The 22736-nt window shown below is 36.6% G+C and overlaps 1 protein-coding gene across 13 annotated transcripts in view; it reads left to right on the plus strand.

The window, feature by feature from the left end:
- Positions 1 to 22736, plus strand: part of LOC129749980 (dual 3',5'-cyclic-AMP and -GMP phosphodiesterase 11) — a 427967-nt gene that overhangs the window by 340263 nt on the left and 64968 nt on the right. For all 13 annotated transcript variants that reach the window (XM_055745148.1, XM_055745150.1, XM_055745149.1 and 10 more), the window contains one exon: positions 11768 to 12323. In XM_055745148.1, coding sequence (XP_055601123.1) covers positions 11806 to 12323 — 518 coding nt within the window. In that variant the 5' untranslated portion in view covers positions 11768 to 11805. The remainder of the gene's footprint in view (positions 1 to 11767; positions 12324 to 22736) is intronic.

Genomic DNA, 22736 nt, shown 5'->3' on the forward strand with positions numbered 1-22736 from the left:
TCGTTCCCTCAGAATTTTTTTAAAAACATCCGAAATCAAAGTAATCAAATGTAACAAAACTAAAAAGAAAAATTCACGCTTTATAGCAAAAATGGAGAAAAATAGAATTTCGAATTGGAACAAGAAAAATTTTAAGAATTTTTCTTTAATGATGTTTTGTGATTTTTAGCTTATTTCAAGCTGAATTTAAGAGAAAAAAAAACTAAATGGAGCAGCCGTGAACTTTCTAAAGGATGCTTTGTAGGGGTGTTATCATCAATAAGTGGAAATTCCAAATTTTATGTTATAAGACTTAAGTAAAAAGAATAATACAATCCCGAGAAATGTTTTGAACAATAAACTTCATAATGCTCACTTCGAAAAATTTCATTCCGATGCTTTTCACAATCTGTCACGTGTCAAGGACTGATCATTTTTTACATTTCCCCTTTTGCAAACAAAAAAAAGGAAGGAAAACTTAAAACGACTGAACCATGTAATGTCAATCAAAATCACCATAATTGAAGTGCAGCATCCATCATCAAATGGCAACACACCAGAACCCATCGATATCAATAAATGGTTTCCTCCGTCTTTCGCCCGAGCAAGCTTGTATTCCGGTTTGCTTTTTGAAAGGGTGGGGGTAAATTCGTATTGTACTTTTCAACTCTGTACTGTTTATGAGAATTTACAATTTCATGCTGTTGGCTCGTGTGTGTGGTTTCTAGCAAAACCAACACCTGGCCACTTCTTCACAGACCTCTTCCTAATTCAACTCGACTGGTTGAAAGGGTGTTTCAAATTCATGCTATTATCGAATATCAAAAACAATGTACATACATAGTCCGAAAAGTTCCTTTTTAATTAAAACAATTTTTCTCCTGATTTTGAAATTTCAATTAATGTATGCAAGTTTCGGTTTGGAATTTTATATCAGGGTGACCAGTAGACCGCTGCAAACATTGTATGGTAATTTCAAATATATAAACTTTTTTTTAAATGTTTTTACTGTCAGAGATTGCAATAGAATTGTTTATTTTAGCAATCTTAACTTTTATCCATATTTTTGACATATATACTTTGCATATTTATCGATTTGTACGCTTAATATGCAAAGTATATATGCCAAACATATAACTAAGTTTGGCGAATACAAAGAAATCTTGAATGTTTCATCGATGTTGCTGGATTATGTGAAACCTGGCTTAATCACACAAAAGATACAGATTTAATAGCCATTGATAGTTCCTCTTATCTATAGAAGTGATCGTATAGATAAACTCGGAGGTGGGTAAAAAAGCTATAAAACTAAGCTGATAGAATAAAGTTTCATTGTTAGAAATTCACATACATTCGAATTTATGTTTGTAGAACTAACTAATCAAGAAATATTTAAAGGACTGATTTACAACCATCCGAGCATAGATTGTGTAGAAATGATACATGATGAAATTCTAAAATATGAAGGTATCTACGAGGACGTTATTTTAACAGGCGATTTTAACACTAATCTCATGACTCTGAATAATAAAACCGAACGTTTTTGCAATGTATTGATGGAAATCGGTATGTATAACGTTGGGACCGAACCAACTTTTTTCCATAACTACGGAGCTTCGCAGCTTGATTTAATTATAACTTGCAGACATAATTCAGTTTTACGATTTGGCCAAATAAGTTTTCCTAATGCTTCCAATCATGATATTATCTATGCTTGTTTGAAGTACGAATCAGTAATTAAAAAAGACGACTTTTTCTATAGAGACTATAAACGATTAGATCCTGATAAAGTATTTCAAGAATTTAATAAAATAACTTGGCCCTATTTTTTATTTTTGCTCTCTCTGATACGAATGACATCATTGATTTTTTTCAATTACATTATAAAACAACTGCACGATATCTGTGTTCCGCTGAGGAAACTAAATACATATAAACGAAAAAATAATTCTTGGTTCAATGCAAATCTTCAAATGACACTTATCGACCGCGATCGCGCTTATGCTAGATGGAAATTAACAAAACTCAATGAAGATCAAGTTATTATTAAAAGACTACTAAACCTTGCAAATAAGAAAATTATGTAAGCTAAACGCGATTATTACTGTAACGAATTGAGTCAGAATGTTTCCTAACGAGTTATGGAATAAATTTCGAAACATTGGTTTATCGAAGCGCAAATCTTGTATTGAGAACGATTTCCATCCGGATAAAATAAATCAAATGTCGTAGGACTAGAGGAAATACCCATGAAATTTGTAAAACTCATTCTGCCGCTCATCATAAAACACTTATTGTAGTATCGTAGTTAATGTTCATATTGCATTTTATACTGTATTGCCCATCCTTACTATGCATGATTGAGTTTGTGTGTACAATATTGCCTTACAAACTAATGTAGCATGCCATGGAGAAACATTCGTTACTGGATAACCAGGAGTAGCAGATGACGTATACTTCAGCTCCGTGGGCGACACTACACTTATCATTCAATTTTAACATTCTGATTTCAACATCTAATTACCCAAAGGCTTGGAAACTTTAAAAAATTATACCTTTCAAGAAAAAAACCATCATCACTTACAAGCTTACGTCCAATTAGTATAATGTGTGCCCTTTCAAAAGTTTTTATGCGAATCATGAAGAAGCAAATAAGTACTTATTTCAACGCAGACAACTTGATAACAGAGCATCAATCTGGATATAGGCCAGGCCACAGTACAAAAACAGCAATGCTTTAAATATGTAACGACATTCCAAAACCTAGTGATGAAGGTTACAAAGCTCTTTTAGTGTTGCTAGATTTTTCCAAAGCATTTGATACAATTTCTCATAAGACACTTTGCCGAAAATTAAACACAAATTGCAATTTCCAACTAGCAGCTATTGAATTGATTGATTCATATTTGAAAGATCGAGAACAAGCCGTTTTAGTAACGATTGTTTTTCGAAATTTCCTACCAGTTAATTCTGGAGTGCCGCAAGGACCCGTGCTAGGGCCTTTATTGTTTACTATGTATATTAACGATTTACCAAATGTTGGAAACATTGCACTATCCATTTATTCGCGGACGATATCCAGCCGCATGTAAAATGTAAACAAAAAAGCGTTATCGAAACTTGTCAGTTGGTCAACATCGATCTGGAAGCCATCAATACTTGGGTTCAAAATCATCTTATGATGTTCAATGCTGGTAAATCAAACGCTCTTCAAATAACTTGAACTGCGTGTACAGAAAATCCGTTTTTAACACTAGGTTCAAATGGAATAAATTTGTTAACAAAGCCGTTAGTATAGAATTTATCGTTAATAGCAAATTTGATTGGGATAACCATGTGTTAAACCAATGTGGAAAAATATACGGTGTCCTTAGAAACATTAAGTTGAGGTCAGGTTTCCTTAACCAGAACATCAAGATGAAACTTTTCAATACATTCATTTTACCATATTTCATTGCGTGCGATTTCTTACTACCTACAATTTCGGCAAAAGCTCTTGACAGAATAAAAAACAGCGCTTTATTTGTGTGTCCGTTTTGAATTTAATTTTACTCGATTGGATCGGGTAACTTATTTACAATACAAGTTGCTAGGATATTCATTTTATAATTTTATTACAGTAAGGTCAAATATTATGTTCCACAAAATTGTTACTACAAAATTGCCTTAGTTTCTGTTCAATATCCTTCAGCCCTTCAATGGCACTAGAGTAAGAAAATATGTTATTCCAAACCACTCAAGTTCTTTCTATAGATGCACATTTTTTGTCAAAGGTGTTGTTCTTTGGAATTTGCTGCCGAACTCAATTAAGAATATTTTAAATTTAAGCACATTAAGGAAGCAATGTTCAATGTTATTTAATTAGAAAACTGAAAATTGTAAATCGTATTAGGGTAAATCGTTAGAGAAATGTATATTAATTTTCAAGTACATTCCATTATTACTATAACGCCATTGATTATGATATCATGAAAAGACAATTGTCTTAGGCTACTTTTGAATGAATAAACTAAACTAAACTAAACTCACTGTTGAATAATCCTCTAAGGTTCTTGGACTCTTTATGCAATTTACCTCATGAAGTATATTGTTATTGTTTATTTTCAGCTGTTTTTGGGTCTTCCACTGGGACTTTTCTTGATTTCTCTCGATCCTGCAGATAAAAATGGTCTATGAGCTTCTGAATCGCACGCTATATAAAAACCATTTTACAGATTGTAACTAAATTTTGTACACGTACACTATGGTGCCAATGGATGTATGGAAAAAATTTCATGTCGAATTTTGATAACCGACCATACACATTTTGTAGATTGGCCCAAAAAACTGATATGTGCAAAATTTTGGCTCAAAGGAACTTTATCTAGGGCATAGATGGCCAACATTATCAGGTGGTGGGCCAAATTAAAGAAATGTGATTTGTCTTGTCAGCAATTTTTGTTTCCTTTCTTACTTTAGAGAATATTTTTAATTCAGTTAAATTTAGAAAAATGTATTTAAAAGTGGAAAAAATATTCCAGAGTTTGAAAGCGAACTGACTCATGGTATTTCCATACATTAATTTGATATGTTAATGATAAGCAGATTTTTTTATGCTGTAATTTATACATATAAAAAATATTTTGAATCTCAATGAGTAGCAAACATCTTCCAAGTACTCATTGAACAATGTTAGATAGAAATGAGCAAAATAGTATGGGAATTAATTAACAGTTTCAAGATTGTTTTTCTTTTAATTTGATGAGCCATAGCTTTTATAAGACTCAAATAAGTGCTTAAAACTCGTTCAGTTGTGTTATTCAAAAAAATAAGAAGTAATTTTTCTGAACCAATTATTCTCATGGTTTTAATTACATCAGTTTTAAAAATGAAAACTTAGCTTATCTTAAATTTTAACAGTTTTGAGAAACGAAGATTTTGATATATCTACACTTCTTCCGAGTCACATCATAAAAGTAAAAATTTTGAATTCTGAAAATTTGTCCAGAGCTGTACTAAAATGGTAATAACTAAAAAAACTCGATAATGTATCACGTAATGAAAAGATTTCTTCCAAAAATCGTGTTGGCTTATCGTTAAAACAACTGCAACAATTTTTATAGATAGAATAGCACTGAGGTCGTTCTTTTACCCCGCCCTATCCTATATGAAAACAACATAAAAGAAATATGATCCAAAACAGGAAAGTCTGATAATAATTGCGACGATTTAAAAATCACAATTCACAAATTCATTCCTTTTCGATATAAAATATCATAATCTTCAAAATTATGCAGGAAAGAAGTCTTTGGTGGGAATTTTTTCATTTCAAAGATGTGTTCTCATGTGTTTTGAATTAAATATGAAGCTTGGAAAATTTTATACCGGGTTTCGTTCAAATCGATTCATTCACACTTCTACGATAAAACTTCAATAAACTTTCAAAAATTCTGATGAAAACATTTCTATGCTTTTAAAGCAGCTTTGTTATTATGAAGTTGAGTTGAACCCAAGAATTTTTGACGTTCTGAGTATGAAATATTTGATAAATTTGGAAGAAAATTTAGAAAAAAATGACAATTCTAGCTGAAATTTCCAGTTTTTTCCGGTTTCCTGGTTCCAAACTATTTCTTTAAAATTCCGATTCGCTAGAAACCCTTCATCAGCAATCCAAGTTTATGAAATGCAGGAAATGCCTTGTCCGAATTTGTTTTATGAAGCTCTACCAGACCAAACTGATGATATTTTTCCTTTAACTGGGTATCACAGCAATTTTCGCGGTGTTCCATTTGAAATAATTCTAGCAATAAGCTTACGTTAACGCCAACGGAAAAATGTGTTCTAAATGCATAGAAAAGCACACGATGATTCTTGAAATCTGTGTATAATTCCTAAATCAAGTCCGAAACTCAGCGTATTTTAACATTGTTCGTACGGATTCTCAAGTCCAATGACGCAACTTTTTACTAGGACTAGCTGTGAAATTATTCGATTCAAATTCTAAAGAGCGAAATTTTAATTTTTTTTTTAAATTTCAATTTACAAGAAAAGCCAAAGCAGCCGCCCGCTTACGATATGCGGAGCTGGAAAAGGCAGTTAAACGAGCTTGTAGACGAGACAAGAGAGCCTGGACAAACTCCCTAGCCGAAGAGGGAGAAAGAGCCGCCGCCATTGGAGATATCCGATTATTATATGATATTTCTCGCCGCCTAAGTGGTGCAAGGACTAATGCAAGAATGCCGCTGAAAGACCGAACAGGTCAGCTGCTGACAGATCGAACAGATCAGCTCAAGCGTTGGACTGAGCATTTTGAACAACTTTTCCGAGTTACAAATAGCAATGGCCAACAGAACCCGCAGCTCGAGGCGCCCACAGTAAGTCGCATTAATGGCGTCAACTCGGAAGCGCCCACGCTGGCTGAAATAGAAGCGGCAATCAAGGACATGAAATCCAACAAAGCGCCTGGAATCGATTGCATTCCTGCTGAAATGCTCAAAGCCGACCCTGCCTTGTCAGCACAAATGTTGCACCGTCTTTTCGCTGACATTTGGGATACTGCAACATTACCGGCCGACTGGATGCAGGGTATCCTCGTAAAGGTCCCAAAGAAAGGAGACCTGACAGAGTGCGGTAACTGGCGAGGCATAACGTTGATCTGTACAACCCTCAAAGTACTCTGCAAAGTGATCCTGAACAGGATCCAGGAGAAAATCGACGCTACACTCCGACGGCGACAAGCTGGATTCCGATCCGGAAGATCATGTGTGGACCACATCACAACGCTACGAATAATACTGGAACAAATCAACGAACTCCAGGACTCTCTTCTGCTGGTGTTCGTTGATTTCGAAAAAGCATTTGACCGTCTGAACCACGAAAACATCTGGGCTGCTCTTAGACGACGAGGGGTCCCAGAGAAACTAGTCCATCTCATCGAAGCGCAGTACGAGGCATTTTCGTGCAAGGTCTTGCACGACGGTGTCTTGTCCGAACCAATCCCGGTAACTGCTGGAGTGAGACAAGTATGTATTTTGTCACCGCTGCTTTTTCTCATCGTAATGGATGAGATCTTGACTGGATCGATTGACTGTAGACCAAACCGAGGATTGCCGTGGAATCCTTCAACCATTGAGCAACTGAACAACCTTGACCTGGCAGACGATATTGTTTTGCTCGCCCAAACACAACATGACATGCAGAGCAAACTCGACGACCTCACCGAAAGCTCCAAGGCAGCAGGTCTCAAAATCAATGTCGGAAAGACCAAGTCGATGGAAATCAATACAGAAAATCGTTCCAATTTCGTGGTAGCTGGACAACAGGTTGAGACAGTGGAGTGCTTCCAGTATCTTGGTAGCCAGATTACACCTGATGGTGGTACCAAGAAGGACATCGAAACCCGGATCAGAAAAGCCCGATTTGCGTTTGCGAGTCTCCGAAACATCTGGCGGTCATGCCAGATCTCTCTACGAACTAAGATCCGAATCTTCAACTCAAACGTCAAATCCGTATTGCTGTACGGGTGTGAAACTTGGTGCACATATGCGGTGACGACGCGAAAACTGCAAGTTTTTGTGAATCGCTGCCTGCGGAACATCATCCGCGCTTGGTGGCCTGGCAACTGGATCTCAAACGTTGAACTTCATCGCCGGTGTCATCAAAAGGCGCTAGAAATCGAGATTCGGGAACGTAAGTGGAGATGGATTGGGCACACGCTGCGAAGAGATGAAAACGAGATTTGCAGAGAGGCGCTTGACTGGAATCCAGATGGGCATCGAAGAAGAGGCAGGCCCAAAAGCTCGTGGCGGCGAAGTCTAGCCGCTGAAATCCGCACAGTTGACGAGAACCTTGGCTGGCAGCAAGTGAAGACGCTGGCTCCGGATCGCCAGCAGTGGAGATCTTTTATCTCAGCCCTATGCGCCGGTCAATCGGCGCTGGACCCTTAGGTAGGTAGGTAGGTAATTTACAAGAATTAAAAAAATTGATCTTGCTCCGTTTTATAAGTAGGTATCATTCTTGATTCATAAGATTCAAATTTATCAATGCTCCGCGGGCCACAAATTGACGCCACTGTTTGGCCACCCATGATCTAGGGGTTCCTCTAAGCGCTCAAAGTTTCGGTTTCGGCTCTTAGAAATCACCAAATGACTTAAAAATGCATGAATCGAGATCTGGTGTTATCTCGAAACAAAATTTTCTGGCCAAAAATCGATTTTCTGGGATTTTGAAAACCTGGGCGTTGCCTAAGTTCCAGATAGTCGATTTTTGACTAACTTTTTTTTGAGATAATATCAGATCTCGATGTTTTATGCATTTTCGAGTCTTTTGGCATCATCATTAAAATTTCGAATATCCGAGTTTCCTTTGGTTGATTTTTGAAATTTTAAAGTTTTTTTTTGTAAAAAAAAATTTGTTCGAGATAACACCAGATTAAAAAATATATATATATTTTTTTATTCCCTTTGCCCCCCCTCCCCACGCCCCTTCTTTGGTGATTTTTGAGAGCCAAACAATAGGGACTAAATATTATCCGATTCATCTGAAGTTTTGTACTGCACAAGTCATTTTTGTGGACCAATCTACAAAATGAGTCTGGTCGGTTTCCGAAATTCAACATAACCCATTTCGCAGCCATCCTAGCCCACCCATTACATTTCTAGATAGCTTCACTGAAAATTTTATCAATTTACATTCATGCATTCAAGAATTATTCACAAATCAAAGTGTTGCATTTTTTTTCGAAGACACTTCTTATTTTCCTCTATCCATTCAAAAGTTCTTCCCAAATTAAAGTAATCCATTTTATTTCGAATGCAGTCCTTTTTTTCTCACAATGATAAAATTACAATGTATGGATGCATAGGAACAGTGGAAGGACCTAGGGAATTGCATGCTGGTAAAATTTCATTTGTTTTTGAATTAAAAAATATTGAGAAATGTTTAAAATTTTTGCCCCTTAATGTATGCAACAACATTGTCCATCTTTTGAGTATATTTGTTTTTGAAAGAAATGTTGAAAAATGCAATTGAGTCCAAACAAAAAACAACTGTTATTGATGTTTTTAGCCTTCAGTGCTAATTGGCATCAAACCAATTATTTTGAAGATGATGAGATACGTTCAAACCACAGTGATCAAAATAACCCCGAAACATAAAATCTGGTTTTGTAATAAACATTTATTTATAGCCACTAATGTCGTTTGAAGATTCTGTTTTGAATGATCAAGCTTTATACTGCTTACCTCAGTTAGTATTTTATATCTTTAAAGTGTTACAAAAAAGCAACCCTTACCAAAATATTCGAAATAAATTAAAAAAAAGTGTTCAATGTTCCCCAGGTTTACGGTACTTAGAATTCCATATTTTGGTTTTTATCAGTTTCATAATGATTGTCCAAGAAATCGATTCCCCACCAAGACTTTGTCAATACATATAACCTTTCAATGATGAATTGAACATGTTTCACTAACAATTTATGAAATCAATTCTGTGAACTGCAGAAGCATTACCCTTTATTTTTGATAACTTGAAAATTCAATTACAAAAAAATATCGAAATCAGAGATTTTAGCACTGGCATTCTTGAAACAAAATTTAATATAAATATTTATCGTTTTATCAACTTAAATTGTATTAGTCATTAGTGTTCAATAACTTGCTAGTGGACTGTAAAACTAGCTTCGAACCACTCTGCTTCACTTCACTGGAGAGCACTTTGCTCCACTTCAACTTTCCCACCGTGGGGGAACAACTTTTTTTACCCAGTTGGGGTTTTCGGACGGGTTATAAAAATCATGTACGCGCTCGTGTGTGGTTGGATCAAGACTTATGCTTTATTGCCGTTTGTTTATATCAACCAGTTCGGCTCTCTGGTTTTCGCACTTATGCTGTACGGTATAGCAGTGAGACGTGAGAAAAAGAGAATCTTGGACCGTTAGCACGTCTCACTGCGGGGCTTCCAAACATGACGGAATCGTAATACCAATTTCAAACAATTAGATATATGCTTTGAATAAATTTTCTTCAATTTAAAATGGATTTTTTCCTGATCTAGAATTTAAAATTCAAATCGTGAATAATTTGTTTTTACAAATTTATATTTTATATCTGACAAGATCTGAAATTCATTTTGGAAACTGGTTTTAATTTATTTTTATATCTGGTTTCATTTTCAATGTTATCTATTTCTGCATTGATTCTAACGTCCGTAGATTTTTTTAATGTTTGTTGTTTTATTGAAATTTTTAATTCGTATTCGTTTTCTAGTGTTCTTCGTAGCGCAAATTTTGATTTCAAATTTGTAAACTAGACTGCTAAAAATTTATTTTCAAGCATATTTCTTTTTCAGAATAAGGAACATCTATTTCAGCAATTCATTAGAGAAGAAGAAATTGATTTGAAACTTGAATTCTGATTCATTTTGAATCGTTACAGTAAAATTCATTATTCACTCAAGTCTGTGTCATGGTTATAAGTGGGAAAATAGTTTAAGATACTTTAACTATTAACGATTCTTTAAAATATAATTATTATGAAATCTTCTGCTGGCGTCGATAAAAATGGAAATAAATACATAATTGTATTGAAAAACCTAACACTGAACAAAGCCTAAAACTGCCGAAAAAAATCTGCTCAATATTTTCGTTTCTAGATCTGCATTTGTGGATCAGTTAAAATGCCCAACTAAGCTATAATGAATGGTAGGCTGAAAAAGCGATTGTACGAATATGGTTTTTAATTTGAATGAACTAAATATGAGCTCATGTGTGGAATTTTATTGTCTAAATTTTGAAAAGAATTGGACAACTAGTATGTTTTCTACAACGTTTTTCTCGTGTTGCAACTTGAGTCGGGATAGGCCTTAATGTGATAATTTTGCTTCCTAGAAACAAATTTCACAAATTATGACATGTCTACCTATCTAGTTAAACTACAAGTTTTCAAATAGAACAACATCGATTATCAACGAGGAGTGTTTTCAGAGACTATTTAATAGACTTGATCGATTGGTGCTTGTGATTGACATGGTGGCTTAAACTTATCACAAGATCTCTTTAATTGGAAACCCTATAAAATCATAATTGGACTAGAAAATACAATTAATTGATGGATTTTTTTAAATTGTACGTCAAAAGCTTCAACAAAAATAACACTTCAATTATATGTAACCCTTCATTTCGTAATGTTTTTTTCGTTCAAATCATTTCAAACAGTTGCGAATGATGTGTACATCAAGAAAAAATAAATAAAAATAAAATACGATTTTTCATTTTTTCGATACATACATTGTTGTAAATTTGTTACTTTATGAAAAGATGGGTTAAGATAGACTTTTTGAGAAACATATGCATCTGGTGACTCTGAACTCTGATGACTCTGAATAAACTTGAAAGAAAAAAATTGAGGTTTATTTGTTCGTCTTATCAATTGAGGGCCCTAAAGTCAATAGCGGGCTTATCGGATAGATTTTTTCAATGATAAAAGACTGTCTTGTTAGGAATAAAATATCTTTTTTCCAATCGCTTTAATGTCTTGATCAAAATTGTATCCAGGGAATTTTACCAGTAGAGGCAACTTACTTCGAATATTATTAATATACCATACAAATCCTCAAACTCAATCCCACGTATTTTTATTTAACTTTTTAAATTTGGAAAAAATCCTGCGTTGCTTCAGATCAAAATGAAATCTTTTGTGTAAATTTGACCCACCCTACGGTCAAACCTCCACCCCAATCTCAGCCAGCTCGATTGGTTAAGGTTTAATTAATAACTCGTTCCGTTTTTGTGTGTTCTGATTTCCGATTGCAGGCCTGCACTTGCGCAGTATAGAGGAGCCTCAGAGCAGAATGCCCGCCGAGCAGGGGGGCACAGTGGGGCTCGATACTAATACGTTGGGCTCTCGCTCTGGTGTCCCCCTGCCGCTTCAACTTCAACAACAACAACAGCCAGGTTCCCAGCCACAACAACAGCAGCCAAACTTCCACCCCCATCACTATCCCTCGGGCAGCAACCATCACCTGTACCATCATCATTATCATCAGAACAACAACAGCCATCATCAGGTGGTCCCCGGGGGAAGTTCCGGTTCCGGTGGATCCACTGCTGGTGCTGGAACCTACGATGCCGAGTTTGCACGGATGGAGTCCTGGATGGATGAGAATCCGGAATTCGTGCAGGACTACTTCATCCGGAAGGCCACCCGGAACATGGTCGACGGATGGTTGGTTTCACATGCGACTCCGGTGACCTCGGGTGGTGGAGGTCAGGGCTCCGGTGGTGCCGGTGGAAGTATGGAGTCGCCGACCCACGGAGGTCCGGCGGGGAATTCTTCCAGGGCGGGTTCCGGAGCCACCACTCCGGTGAGGTGAGTTGTTCAGTTTCAAGTTTCTTACACTTATGACTAAACTTACACTACCCTATACACTCATTCCTTAATATTCCTATCATCATTGAAATTCTCTAAATAATTTAAAATATATAGAATCAAAACCCATTTAAAAATTATAACGCCCTCTGTTATTACTTGGAAGGAACATTACTCGCTATCCTCCCAAAACACACCAACTTGGTAAGCAATGAAGCCTAATTAGTTGCTTGCCAATTAAATCAAATTATTTTGTAATTAATTGGAGATGGATTAAATTAAACTCGAAGTCTCTTCAATTAAGAAAATGTGTAGGCGACAGATTGTTTTTGTTAAGACGTTTTTCATTTGTGACAATATGATGTATTAATAGGAATCCCCCTACCAACTTCCCTGTTCCATTTTTGCTCTGAATCTAAAAGAGGTTCTCAATGTTGAATCTGATATTGTGAAGCTGAATCAAAAAATATTTATTTTTTTATACATCTGGAGCCACCCTTAAATAAATATTTCTCATACTTCCACAAGATACCAACACTTGGTCTAAAGCATGGATCACAACAAATCTGGACGCATTGAAAAGGGTCTATCTCGGAGCTATGTAAACGAAATAAAAATATTTTGTGCTCAAATTGTGGGGTTTTTACTGCGATTTTAAGGAAAAATAATAAAAAAAATATTCCGATGTTTTTCTGATGAAATTTCGTACTTTTCGTCGGACACCCTATTCACTGCCCTCAGCGGCCATTCACTGCCATCAGCGGCCATTTTGTTCCACAATCTCTTCATCTCTGTTGCATCCCGAGTCGTCCTACCATTTTTCTTCATCTTCTGATTAACAATTTTTCGAAAGGGCGGAATTGAGGGCAGTTGGGTGGGTTAACGTCCTTTTCGACAAAATCCACCAGTTGGCCCGATACCACTGCAGTACCTCTTCGCTGTAGTGGCAGCTAGCTAAATCCAGCAAAAACTTTACTGGTTCTTTGTGAGATCTAATAAAAGGAAAAAACATTTTTCAGGCACTCCTCCTTGTACATTTCGGAGTCCATGGTCTTGTTTTTCACAAAAAACCGGGGTTTTTCGGCAGCAGCTCCAAATATCTTGCCTGATTAAACACTTTTCTGCAAAGTTATTGGCAAAAACGAATTCGAACTTGATAGGGACATCACTCCGACCAGAGGCTTTGTAAAATTTTTGGTCAGGAAGCCTCCTCAAATCAGATTTCGCGATTTTTGAACCAGACCACATCGGGTTTTTGAACGTGCGTGTCCAAAATTAGTTTTTGTCTCGCGGCTTCTATCACGTGTAACTTTTTTGGAACAAAACGAATCGTAATGAAATTTTCAGCACTGATAGAGGAAACATTTCCGAACAAAGTACTGTAAAATAATTCCAGATCCGATAACTAAGAGTGCTATGGTATAATTAACAGCGCGTCCAGATTTCTGATGATCCATGCTTTATATCTGTTTAAGTTATGAAACATTTAATGTGAAGTTGTTAACCAATTACTGAAAAATACAAGCCCATTTAATAGATTTATAACGCCCTAAGATATGTATGTAACTTGAAAAATACACCAATTTTGTAAGTAATAAGAAAAAATGTAGACAACAGATTGTTATTGTTGAAATGTTTATCATGTGGGACGGAAAGGGTTGTATCAATGAGAAACTGTCTCCCTCTCTCCCTCCCTTGATAATTTGCTCTTAATCTCAAATATTTTCTCAAAGTTAAATCTGATATTGATTAGCTGAATTACAAAACTTCTATTTTTTATATCTCTGGAGCCACTCTCAAACGAATCTCCCTTATACTACCTCAACAGACCGACTCTATGTCGATATCTGTTTAAATTATGAATCATATGAAGTGAGGTGACAGTGACTAAAAAACAAAACCTTTGGTTGAAATGGAGCTCATTCAAGCATCTTTAAGCTTTAAGTCTGTCTGTCTGAATTGTTAAACCGAACCTGAGTTCAGTTCTGAACTCTCAATTTTGAACAAGGTTTTCAAAAACCAGAATTTTCCAGAGCGTAATTGCGTATCAGTGAGGATTTTTCATAGCCGGATTTTTTCAACTGTTTCATAAAAAAAAAGTTGTTTAAAATTCTCTGGAGCCACTCTTCAAATAACCTTTGAAGATCTCCTACAAATTCAATAAATTCACAAATTTAAAATTTTAACCATAACACTGGAAACATTATTTACAAATTTAAAATCGTACAAAAGTTTCCAATTTGTCAGCATCGTAAAAGGCTCATCCAATAACTAAATGATGAAAATTCTTTATTTTTCCATGAGAAAAATGGTATTGAAATGTGTGAATTTGTAAGAAATTTATCATACTTTATATTTTTTCTTCTCGAGTTAAAAAATAACCTTTCATACCTCCACAATCAAATATTTGATAATTGAATCAAACAATGCCGCAATGAAATAATAATTGGTTGGCCCATATATGAGATATGACAGTTTAAAAAGTACAAGCTTTCGATAGAATATCTCTCATCAATAACGATCGCTTCCAGCTACAAGTTTCCTCCGCGAGAAAATTTGCGCTTTTTGATTTTATACAAATGCTTGAAGCCAACAGTACCAACACGTGAAAAGGGTTTGTGTTTAAATGAAACGTTTAAAAAAAGATAGTTTCTGGTATCTTCAAACAAAAATTGCTGATTAATTAATCACGTGCAAACAATGCAGAAGAATTGAGAAATTTCTCAAAAATGAAAAGCTCTGATCTGAGCTACTAAATGCAAAATTATTTCTGAATTTTTTCAATACCATTATATCCAACTACAATTCTCGGGTTTAGAAAAATGACCGGATAGATAATTTATATGTTTTTCATTTCATCATTGATTGTCTGTGCTTCATCGAGAAATATTTACCTATACAGTATTGTTCCGATTTTGTCAGCCCCATCTTGTATTTAGGGCTGACAAAACAGGGTACCTGACAAAATCGGGAAAAAAATTTTTCTTGAAAATAATTTCAATTTTGATTTGATAATTGTCCGTTTACTTGTTATTTGGATGTTTTATGTCAATACCATGATAAGGGGTGACATTAGGTGGTATGAATAAAAAAATAGCAATTGCTTCGATAGCTTTTACTTAGCTCGAACTTTAAAATGGCAAAATTTGAAAGCATTTGCTCAACTAGATATGAAAAAGCAGAGTAGAACATTTACTTTCAACCAGCTCCGGATAAAAAATATGCATGCCATTAGGAGTATTTGACTCACAAAACTGCTCGAAAATAGCAAAAGCAATTACTAGAGCTTTATTCATATCAGCCATTGACCCCTTTTCTTTATTTTTTACCCTTCTTACAAAGAAGGGAATACATATCTTTTGAAAAACCAACTTTCGATCTGAGGCCCGAAAGGCCAAGTGTCATATACCATTCGACTCAGTTCGGCGAGATCGGAACATGTCTGTTTTTTTTTTTTTTTTTTTTTTTTTTTTTTTTTTTTTTTTTTTTTTTTTTTTTTTTTTTTTTTACAAGATGGAAATTTGACTTCAAACCATAACAGCCGGGTGTTTGCTGCCGTGTGTGGGTTCGTCCCACTAAAACCACCTTGGGCTTCGTGTGCCAGATGTGCCCCTTGGTTTCACCCTATGATACTACATCAAGGGGTAGGCTGTGCTCATGCACTTATACATCTCACCCTTTTCCTCTTTCTCAATTTTTCCTCAATTTCTCCTTGATCATCGTTCTGCTTTATCCTTCTTCCTCCTTCTCCTTTTCCTCTATCGTCAACTTCAGACTGGTACGGAAGACCCCGAAACGTGTGCCGGTTAGGTAACGCTTTCATAATAACTCACGCCCGTCACAGCATCCACTATCCCGGGGACCTCAAAACGTGTGCCGGTTAGGTAACGCTTTCAAAGTAACTCGCGCCCGTCACAGCAACCACTTCCGCAGGATTTCTAACCACCAAGGCATGGCCGATTGAGAAACTACCAAGCTAGAATCCCGACACGACCACCCCGAATGGTATCTCCGCTTCCTTTTGCTGCAGGAAAGATCGTAGCTGAGTACGTGAGACCTTTTAAGTCCCACCACACGTATGAGTCCAGATTAGGGTTATACCGCGCCCTAAGATCGCGTTGCTTTTGAATTGAAGTGTCATATGAGGCCCAAGACCTTTCATTAGCTTGTCAAATTTGGTTGACTATCTCGCTCTCTCCGTTCATCATCTTTCCTGATCCTTATCAGATCGCGCATGATTTGCGAGATTTCGTCGACTATAGCACGCCATCACTGTTCGTCGCGACACATTTCACTCACTATGTTTTCAGCGTTCAAATTTTGAAGTTGTTGACGCCTTGAATTGAACCTGGGGCAGACAAAGATAGCATGTTCTGCCGATTCCTCCGTCTCTACGCATTCCGGGCAATAAGGCGAGCTGATAAGCTTAAACCGATGAAGGTATTGCTTAAAGCACCCATGACCCGAAAGGAACTGCGTCAGGTAGAAATTGACCTCTCCATACTTCCGATTTACCCAGTCTGAAAGTCTCGGGATTAGCCTATGCGTCCATCTTGCGTTGTTCGATGCGTCCCATTGCTCCTGCCACTTGAGCATTGACGCTGCTCGTTGAATATTACGCACTCCTCTAACAGCTCTTGCTTTGTAACATTCCATATCCTCCGCCAGAGTTATGTCGATAGGAACCATGCCCGCGATGACAAAAGCTGCATCTGCTGATATGGTCCTGTACGCACAGGAAACTCGCATGGCAATCAACCGATGTGTGCTCCGTAATTTGGATCTGTTGCGCTCTACCTCTATCGCGGAGCTCCAGGCCGCTCCTCCGTATCGTAGTTTCGACAGTGCTACGCTCGCAAGGAGACGTCTCTTGCTACTCTTTGGACCATGGCAGTTCGGCATAATCCAGGCCAATGAATCTATGACTTTCGATGCACTTTCGCAACAGTATTTGACATGCGCACCAACACTTAAGCGATGGTCGACCATTACTCCAAGGTATTTCAGCTGCTGTTTCGAAGATGTTGTGTGCCCTCCAACAGTAATCTCCATGTGCGGCACAACTCTTTTATTGGTCACGAGCAGAACTTCGGTTTTATGGTGAGCTATCTGAAGCTTAACTCCCTCCATCCAGATGCCAACCCTTTCTACGGAAACCGTTGCAAGGTCTTCTACCTCCTCGATTGTTTCGCCGGTAATCATGAGCACGATATCGTCAGCAAATCCGACTATCTGCACGCCTGCTGGTAGTTTCAGCGTTAACACCTCATTATACATGGCATTCCAAAGCACAGGACCGAGTATGGAACCCTGTGGAACACCCGCTGTTAGGGCAGTAGATCGTATCCCAGTTTCGGTTTCGTACGTCAGGATTCGATTTTCGAAGAAGCTTCCTATTATCCTGCAGAGAGTATTGGGAACAAGCATCCTGTGAAGCGCTTTGGCAATCGCTTCCCAGCTGGCATTGTTGAAGGCATTCTTAACGTCGATCGTCACAATGGCGCAGTGACGAACACCTGTTCGCTTCTTTTTATATGCGCGCTTCGCGTACTCTGTCACCATACGGATGGCGTCCACCGTAGATCTCCCTTTCCGAAAACCGAACTGTCTGTCCGACAGTCCACTTCCGCCTTCTGTGTAGATAATAAGTCTGTTTAATATTATCCTCTCCAAGAGCTTACCAAGGGTGTCCAGCAGACAAATGGGTCTATATGATGATGGATGCCCTGGGGGTTTCCCGGGTTTCGGTAGTAGCACCAACTTCGCCGTTTTCCACGAATTGGGAATAGATCCCTCGTCGAGACACTTTTGTAGCACCACTCTGAAGGTATCCGGAATGGTCTGTACCGCCACCTTCAGCACTGCATTTGGGATTCCGTCCGGACCAGGGGCCTTATTCATCGCAAGTTTCTTAGCGATAGCCACGAGTTTTTCGTTCGTTACTGGCTCGATGTCGTGGGCACCCGCGTCGTACGGGGTAAGTGGCCACTGCGTCGGGCCATGCTGCGGGAAAAGATGTGCAACGATCTCTCTCAGTTTTTCCGGACACTTTTCGGTCGGCGACCTTGGGCCACCGAATCTCGCCAGTGCAACTCTATAGGCTTGCCCCCATGGGTTATCATCTACGCTCTGGCATAACGCTCTGTAGCAGTTTTCTTTGCTTGTTTTAATAGCTCGCTTAAGTGACACCCTGGCTGCTCGGTAAACGGCACCTCTCGTTTCTCTGTCGGCTTCATTTCTCGCCCGTTGAGCTCGTCGTCTCGCTTTTAGACAGCTAGTACGAAGCTCAGCTATTTCTGAAGTCCACCAGTAAGCCGGTCGTCGCCACCATGTCGAACATGTCTGTATATGTGTATGTGTGTGTATGTCTGTGCGTATGTGTGTGTATGTTACAGAATAATGTCACACACGTTTCTCGATGACCGCTTGACCGATTTGAGTTCTTGAGGCGTCAAATGAAAGGTCTTGCAAATAGCAAAATGGAGGATTGTTCAAGATCTCAACCCTAAGTGATTGTTTACAAACACCTTTCATACAATGGATTGTGTACATGCCATTTGAAAAACCGTTGGTGCGTAACTGCAGGATTCATATGCAATTGCAAAACAGAAAAAATTGTTGATCACGTTTTAATTTGAAGTATGTAATGGTACTTTTTTATGGATATACAAAAATAAATGTTTTATTTTGAACCGTCCTTTATTTTTCTGAATTAAAAAAAAATGTTTCATGAAAAACGACAAATCCACGTGGTTTGTGGATAGTTCCCTAAGGGACTATCCATAAACCACGTAGACTCATTTTTGGTCATTTCAGACCCCCCGCCCCTTCCCCCTCGTATACTTTTGTCCAAATAAAATTTCGAAAATTTGTATGGAGCGTAGACTTTGCCCCCCCCCCTTCCCCCCTGAAGTCTACGTAGTTTATGGATGATCCCTAAGGGCTATTCATAAACCATGTGATCAAAATGTGGTCAAGTTTCAACCTCCTTCCATTCGTCATCAATGAAAACTCTTATGAACCTTCAATCACCCCTAACCCTTAAAATACCAACCTTTAAGGGGCCGTTCAAATATTACGTAACGCAATTTTCGAGCATTTTCAACCCTCTTTCCCCCCTACGTAACACAATCGTCTCAAAATTTCTAAGCAAAATCCACAAAGAGTAACAAACTGCTATACCCCCCCCCCCCCCCCCTCCTGAAAGCGCTACGTTATATTTGAAAGGTCTCTAAAATACCAAGCGGTTAATGGGTGGTCCTCTACGTGGGTCAGGACAACCCCCAAAAAAGACATACAGTGTTAAATGACAAGGAATTTTAGTTCAAAAGCAGAAAATTTCAACTAAATTTAAAGGCTGCAAAAATCGGGATAAAATGCTGACAAAATCGGGGATAGACAAAATCGGGGGTAGACAAAATCGGGAGCTGACAAAATCGGAACAATACTGTAATGACAATTGGGAAGTATCATGAAAATTTAAAATAAAGAACACAAAATTAAAAAAAATAAGCAAAATAATTAAATTCAAATCAGGTTGTATTCAGAACCACAATTCAGTGTCTCTAATCTTAATCATAATTTTAAATCAAGTTTCGAGAAACAAAATATGAATTAAATTTTTAAAAAAGGAATCAAAGTTACAATCAGTGCCAAAGCAGCAATTGCACCAAATGTGGATTACAATTTACTTTCTTTGAAACACAAAAAAAACTTTTTGATGAGCTGTTTATGAATATGATTCTCATCAGATAAAAAATTGTTATTTTAAATGTGAATCGAATGAAACTGATGCCCTCAAAGCCAAAAAGGTATAAGCGCAAAAATGATCGATTGAAATAAAAATCAAAATAGTGATAAAATGTTTAAAACATAAAATCAGCTATCATTGAAAAATAGATAATATGTAATCCAAATGAGTTAAGTACCTTAAACAAAGATCCTGAGTTCTTGAATTTCAGAAAAACCATGAAACTGAACTTAACCCTTCGTTTAATAAAGTAACAAATTTGCAACAATTATTGTATGAAAAAAGTGAAAAATCGTATTTTTTTATGTACACAGCATTTCCAACTGTTCAAAATGATTTTCAAGAGAAAATAAAAAATCATGAAATGAAGGGTTAAGTAACCAAAGAAAAAACACAAGACTTGAAAATCTCAATGAATTGAATCTGGAAAAAAGATAAGAATAAAAACATGATAATTTGGAAAACGATATGCTGAATTCAGGATATTTACTTCAGTAAATGATAAAATTTTGGTTAAATCAGTGGAAAATGTTTCATTACAAATTTCAAGTTTAAGATGGAAATTGGGATGGAAATTCAATAAAGAAACTCTGTGCAGTCGAACTACAGTTTTTTTAAACTTATATTATCAAAAATAGTGAGGGAAAAGGGTTCAGAATTTACAAACGAACGGAATTTTCAATAATAATGATTGAAAACTGAAAAATTATAATAACAACCGGAATTAACCCGGATACTGCCCAGGTAAAATTTTGAAATGTTTATCATAAAGCCTCTCTTTTCTCTTCTAGCACTCTGAGCCAGTTTTGGCCAAATGAGCTGCAATTTTGGTGCAGCAACCATTATTTGGAAAGTTATCTTAATAATAAACATTTATTGCGCAAGACGTTTGTATGTAATGAAAATGAGAAGATTTTTTTCCTTTATTTTAACGGTTCTTTACAGAATAAAAAAAAATGAAAATTGAGGTGTTTTTCCTCATATTTTTCTCGACCTTTTTTCGAATTCGATTACATTATTTTTTCCCAATTTTGGGTAGTAGATTTTGAGATTCTATACTAAAATTTTGATATTCTCAGTCCGCAAATGCTAGAGAACTCTTTCACTACTTACTTTAGGGGACTCCCTTAACTTATGTGAGAGAAAAATTATTCCAGATATTTTTTTACGGGGGGCCAAGTTTTCATTTCAATTTTCTAGTTTTGATTTCTTTTCATAGATTCGTAGAAATTGAAGTAGTATGATAGAAGTATGGTTAAAACTTCCCCCCCGGGGAGCCCCCCTAAGCCGGGAGCCCGAGGCAATTGCCCCTTTGCCCCCCCCCCCCTTTAATCCGGCCTTGATCTTATTACTTTCTTTAAAGGAAATGAAGGTAATCTTATAATGCTGATTACTCATGAAAAAAATTGAAAAAAAAATTACCGTTTTTTGTAAGAAAAAATTTGCTATCGCCCGGCGTACACTTTTTTCAGTCATGATATTGATCAGTTTATTTTTTCAAATCTATACTTCGTAAAATCTCTATTTTAGGTGACTACATCCTCCTCTTTTTTCTGCTACTTTTCGGTCCAAAACTTTTCTTTGAAATGAAACTGAGACCAATTAAGTGGAAACAGCTGTTTCGAAATTAACAAAACTTGATTAATGTTGACCCACTTTAAACCGTATTTAACGGAATTAATGCTGGCAAAATCTGACAATAACGAAGTAAAATCATCATGAGATGCAATTTATGTCATAATCAGTTAGTATATATCGGTTGCGAAGGGTATATACATATATGATTTCTCTTTTAAGGCTTTTAAAAACAGCGAAAACCAAAGTTTTCGTTTTTTAAATTGTTGTTTTTTATACAGGAGCAGATTTTTGGCAAATCATTAAATTTTATACAAAACAACCAGCAAATACATAGTTTCATATACTCGGGACCTTGCCATGAGCAACCATGGTATATGATTCAAAAGCTGGAATTTGTTAGAAATAGGGTATTTCATATGTTTTGTAAGGTTTCATAAATTTAGTTTGGTTTGAATTTCTCATTAAGAGGCAACACTTTCAGCTTATCGGAAAAACAATTTTTGGACATTTCAGCGAACTAAACTTAGTTTTTCGCCTATTCATGTGCTTCACTCCAATGGGATAGGCTGTGACCGTCGATGACGGAAGTGTTTTGTTTTTGTGGAAAAAAATTTCATGTGCTCTCAAACCCTTATTTCAAATGTTTATTTATCCTGTCTTTCTGGAATGCGGTCGGCAAATCATACTTATCGAGAATTAAAACTTTCGGTATCCGGAAAACGTTAAAGCTAAGTATTCTCTTTTTTTTTTTAAATAATCAGTTAGTCAAAACTTCAAATCAACCTTAAATATTTCAATGTTTTAAATGCGGAAAGCTATTCACAAATATTTTTGTCAAATTAAAAATGTAACAAAAAAACATTTCGTTATTTTGATAAAATGATTTTCAATGTTTTTAAACCAATCGTTATTCAAATTATATTTTCAACGAATTTGGTTCTTTTTAATGTTTAAAACATGGATTATTAAATAACTTCTTTTGGTATTTTTCTCTTAAATTTTTCCTATTTGAATGTTCAAAATTTTGGAGACTCATCGATACTCATTTATATCATGATTAAATCATAAACAGGGAACACGTTAAA

Source organism: Uranotaenia lowii, chromosome 2 (genome assembly GCF_029784155.1).
Source record: "Uranotaenia lowii strain MFRU-FL chromosome 2, ASM2978415v1, whole genome shotgun sequence".
Taxonomy (NCBI): domain Eukaryota; kingdom Metazoa; phylum Arthropoda; class Insecta; order Diptera; family Culicidae; genus Uranotaenia; species Uranotaenia lowii.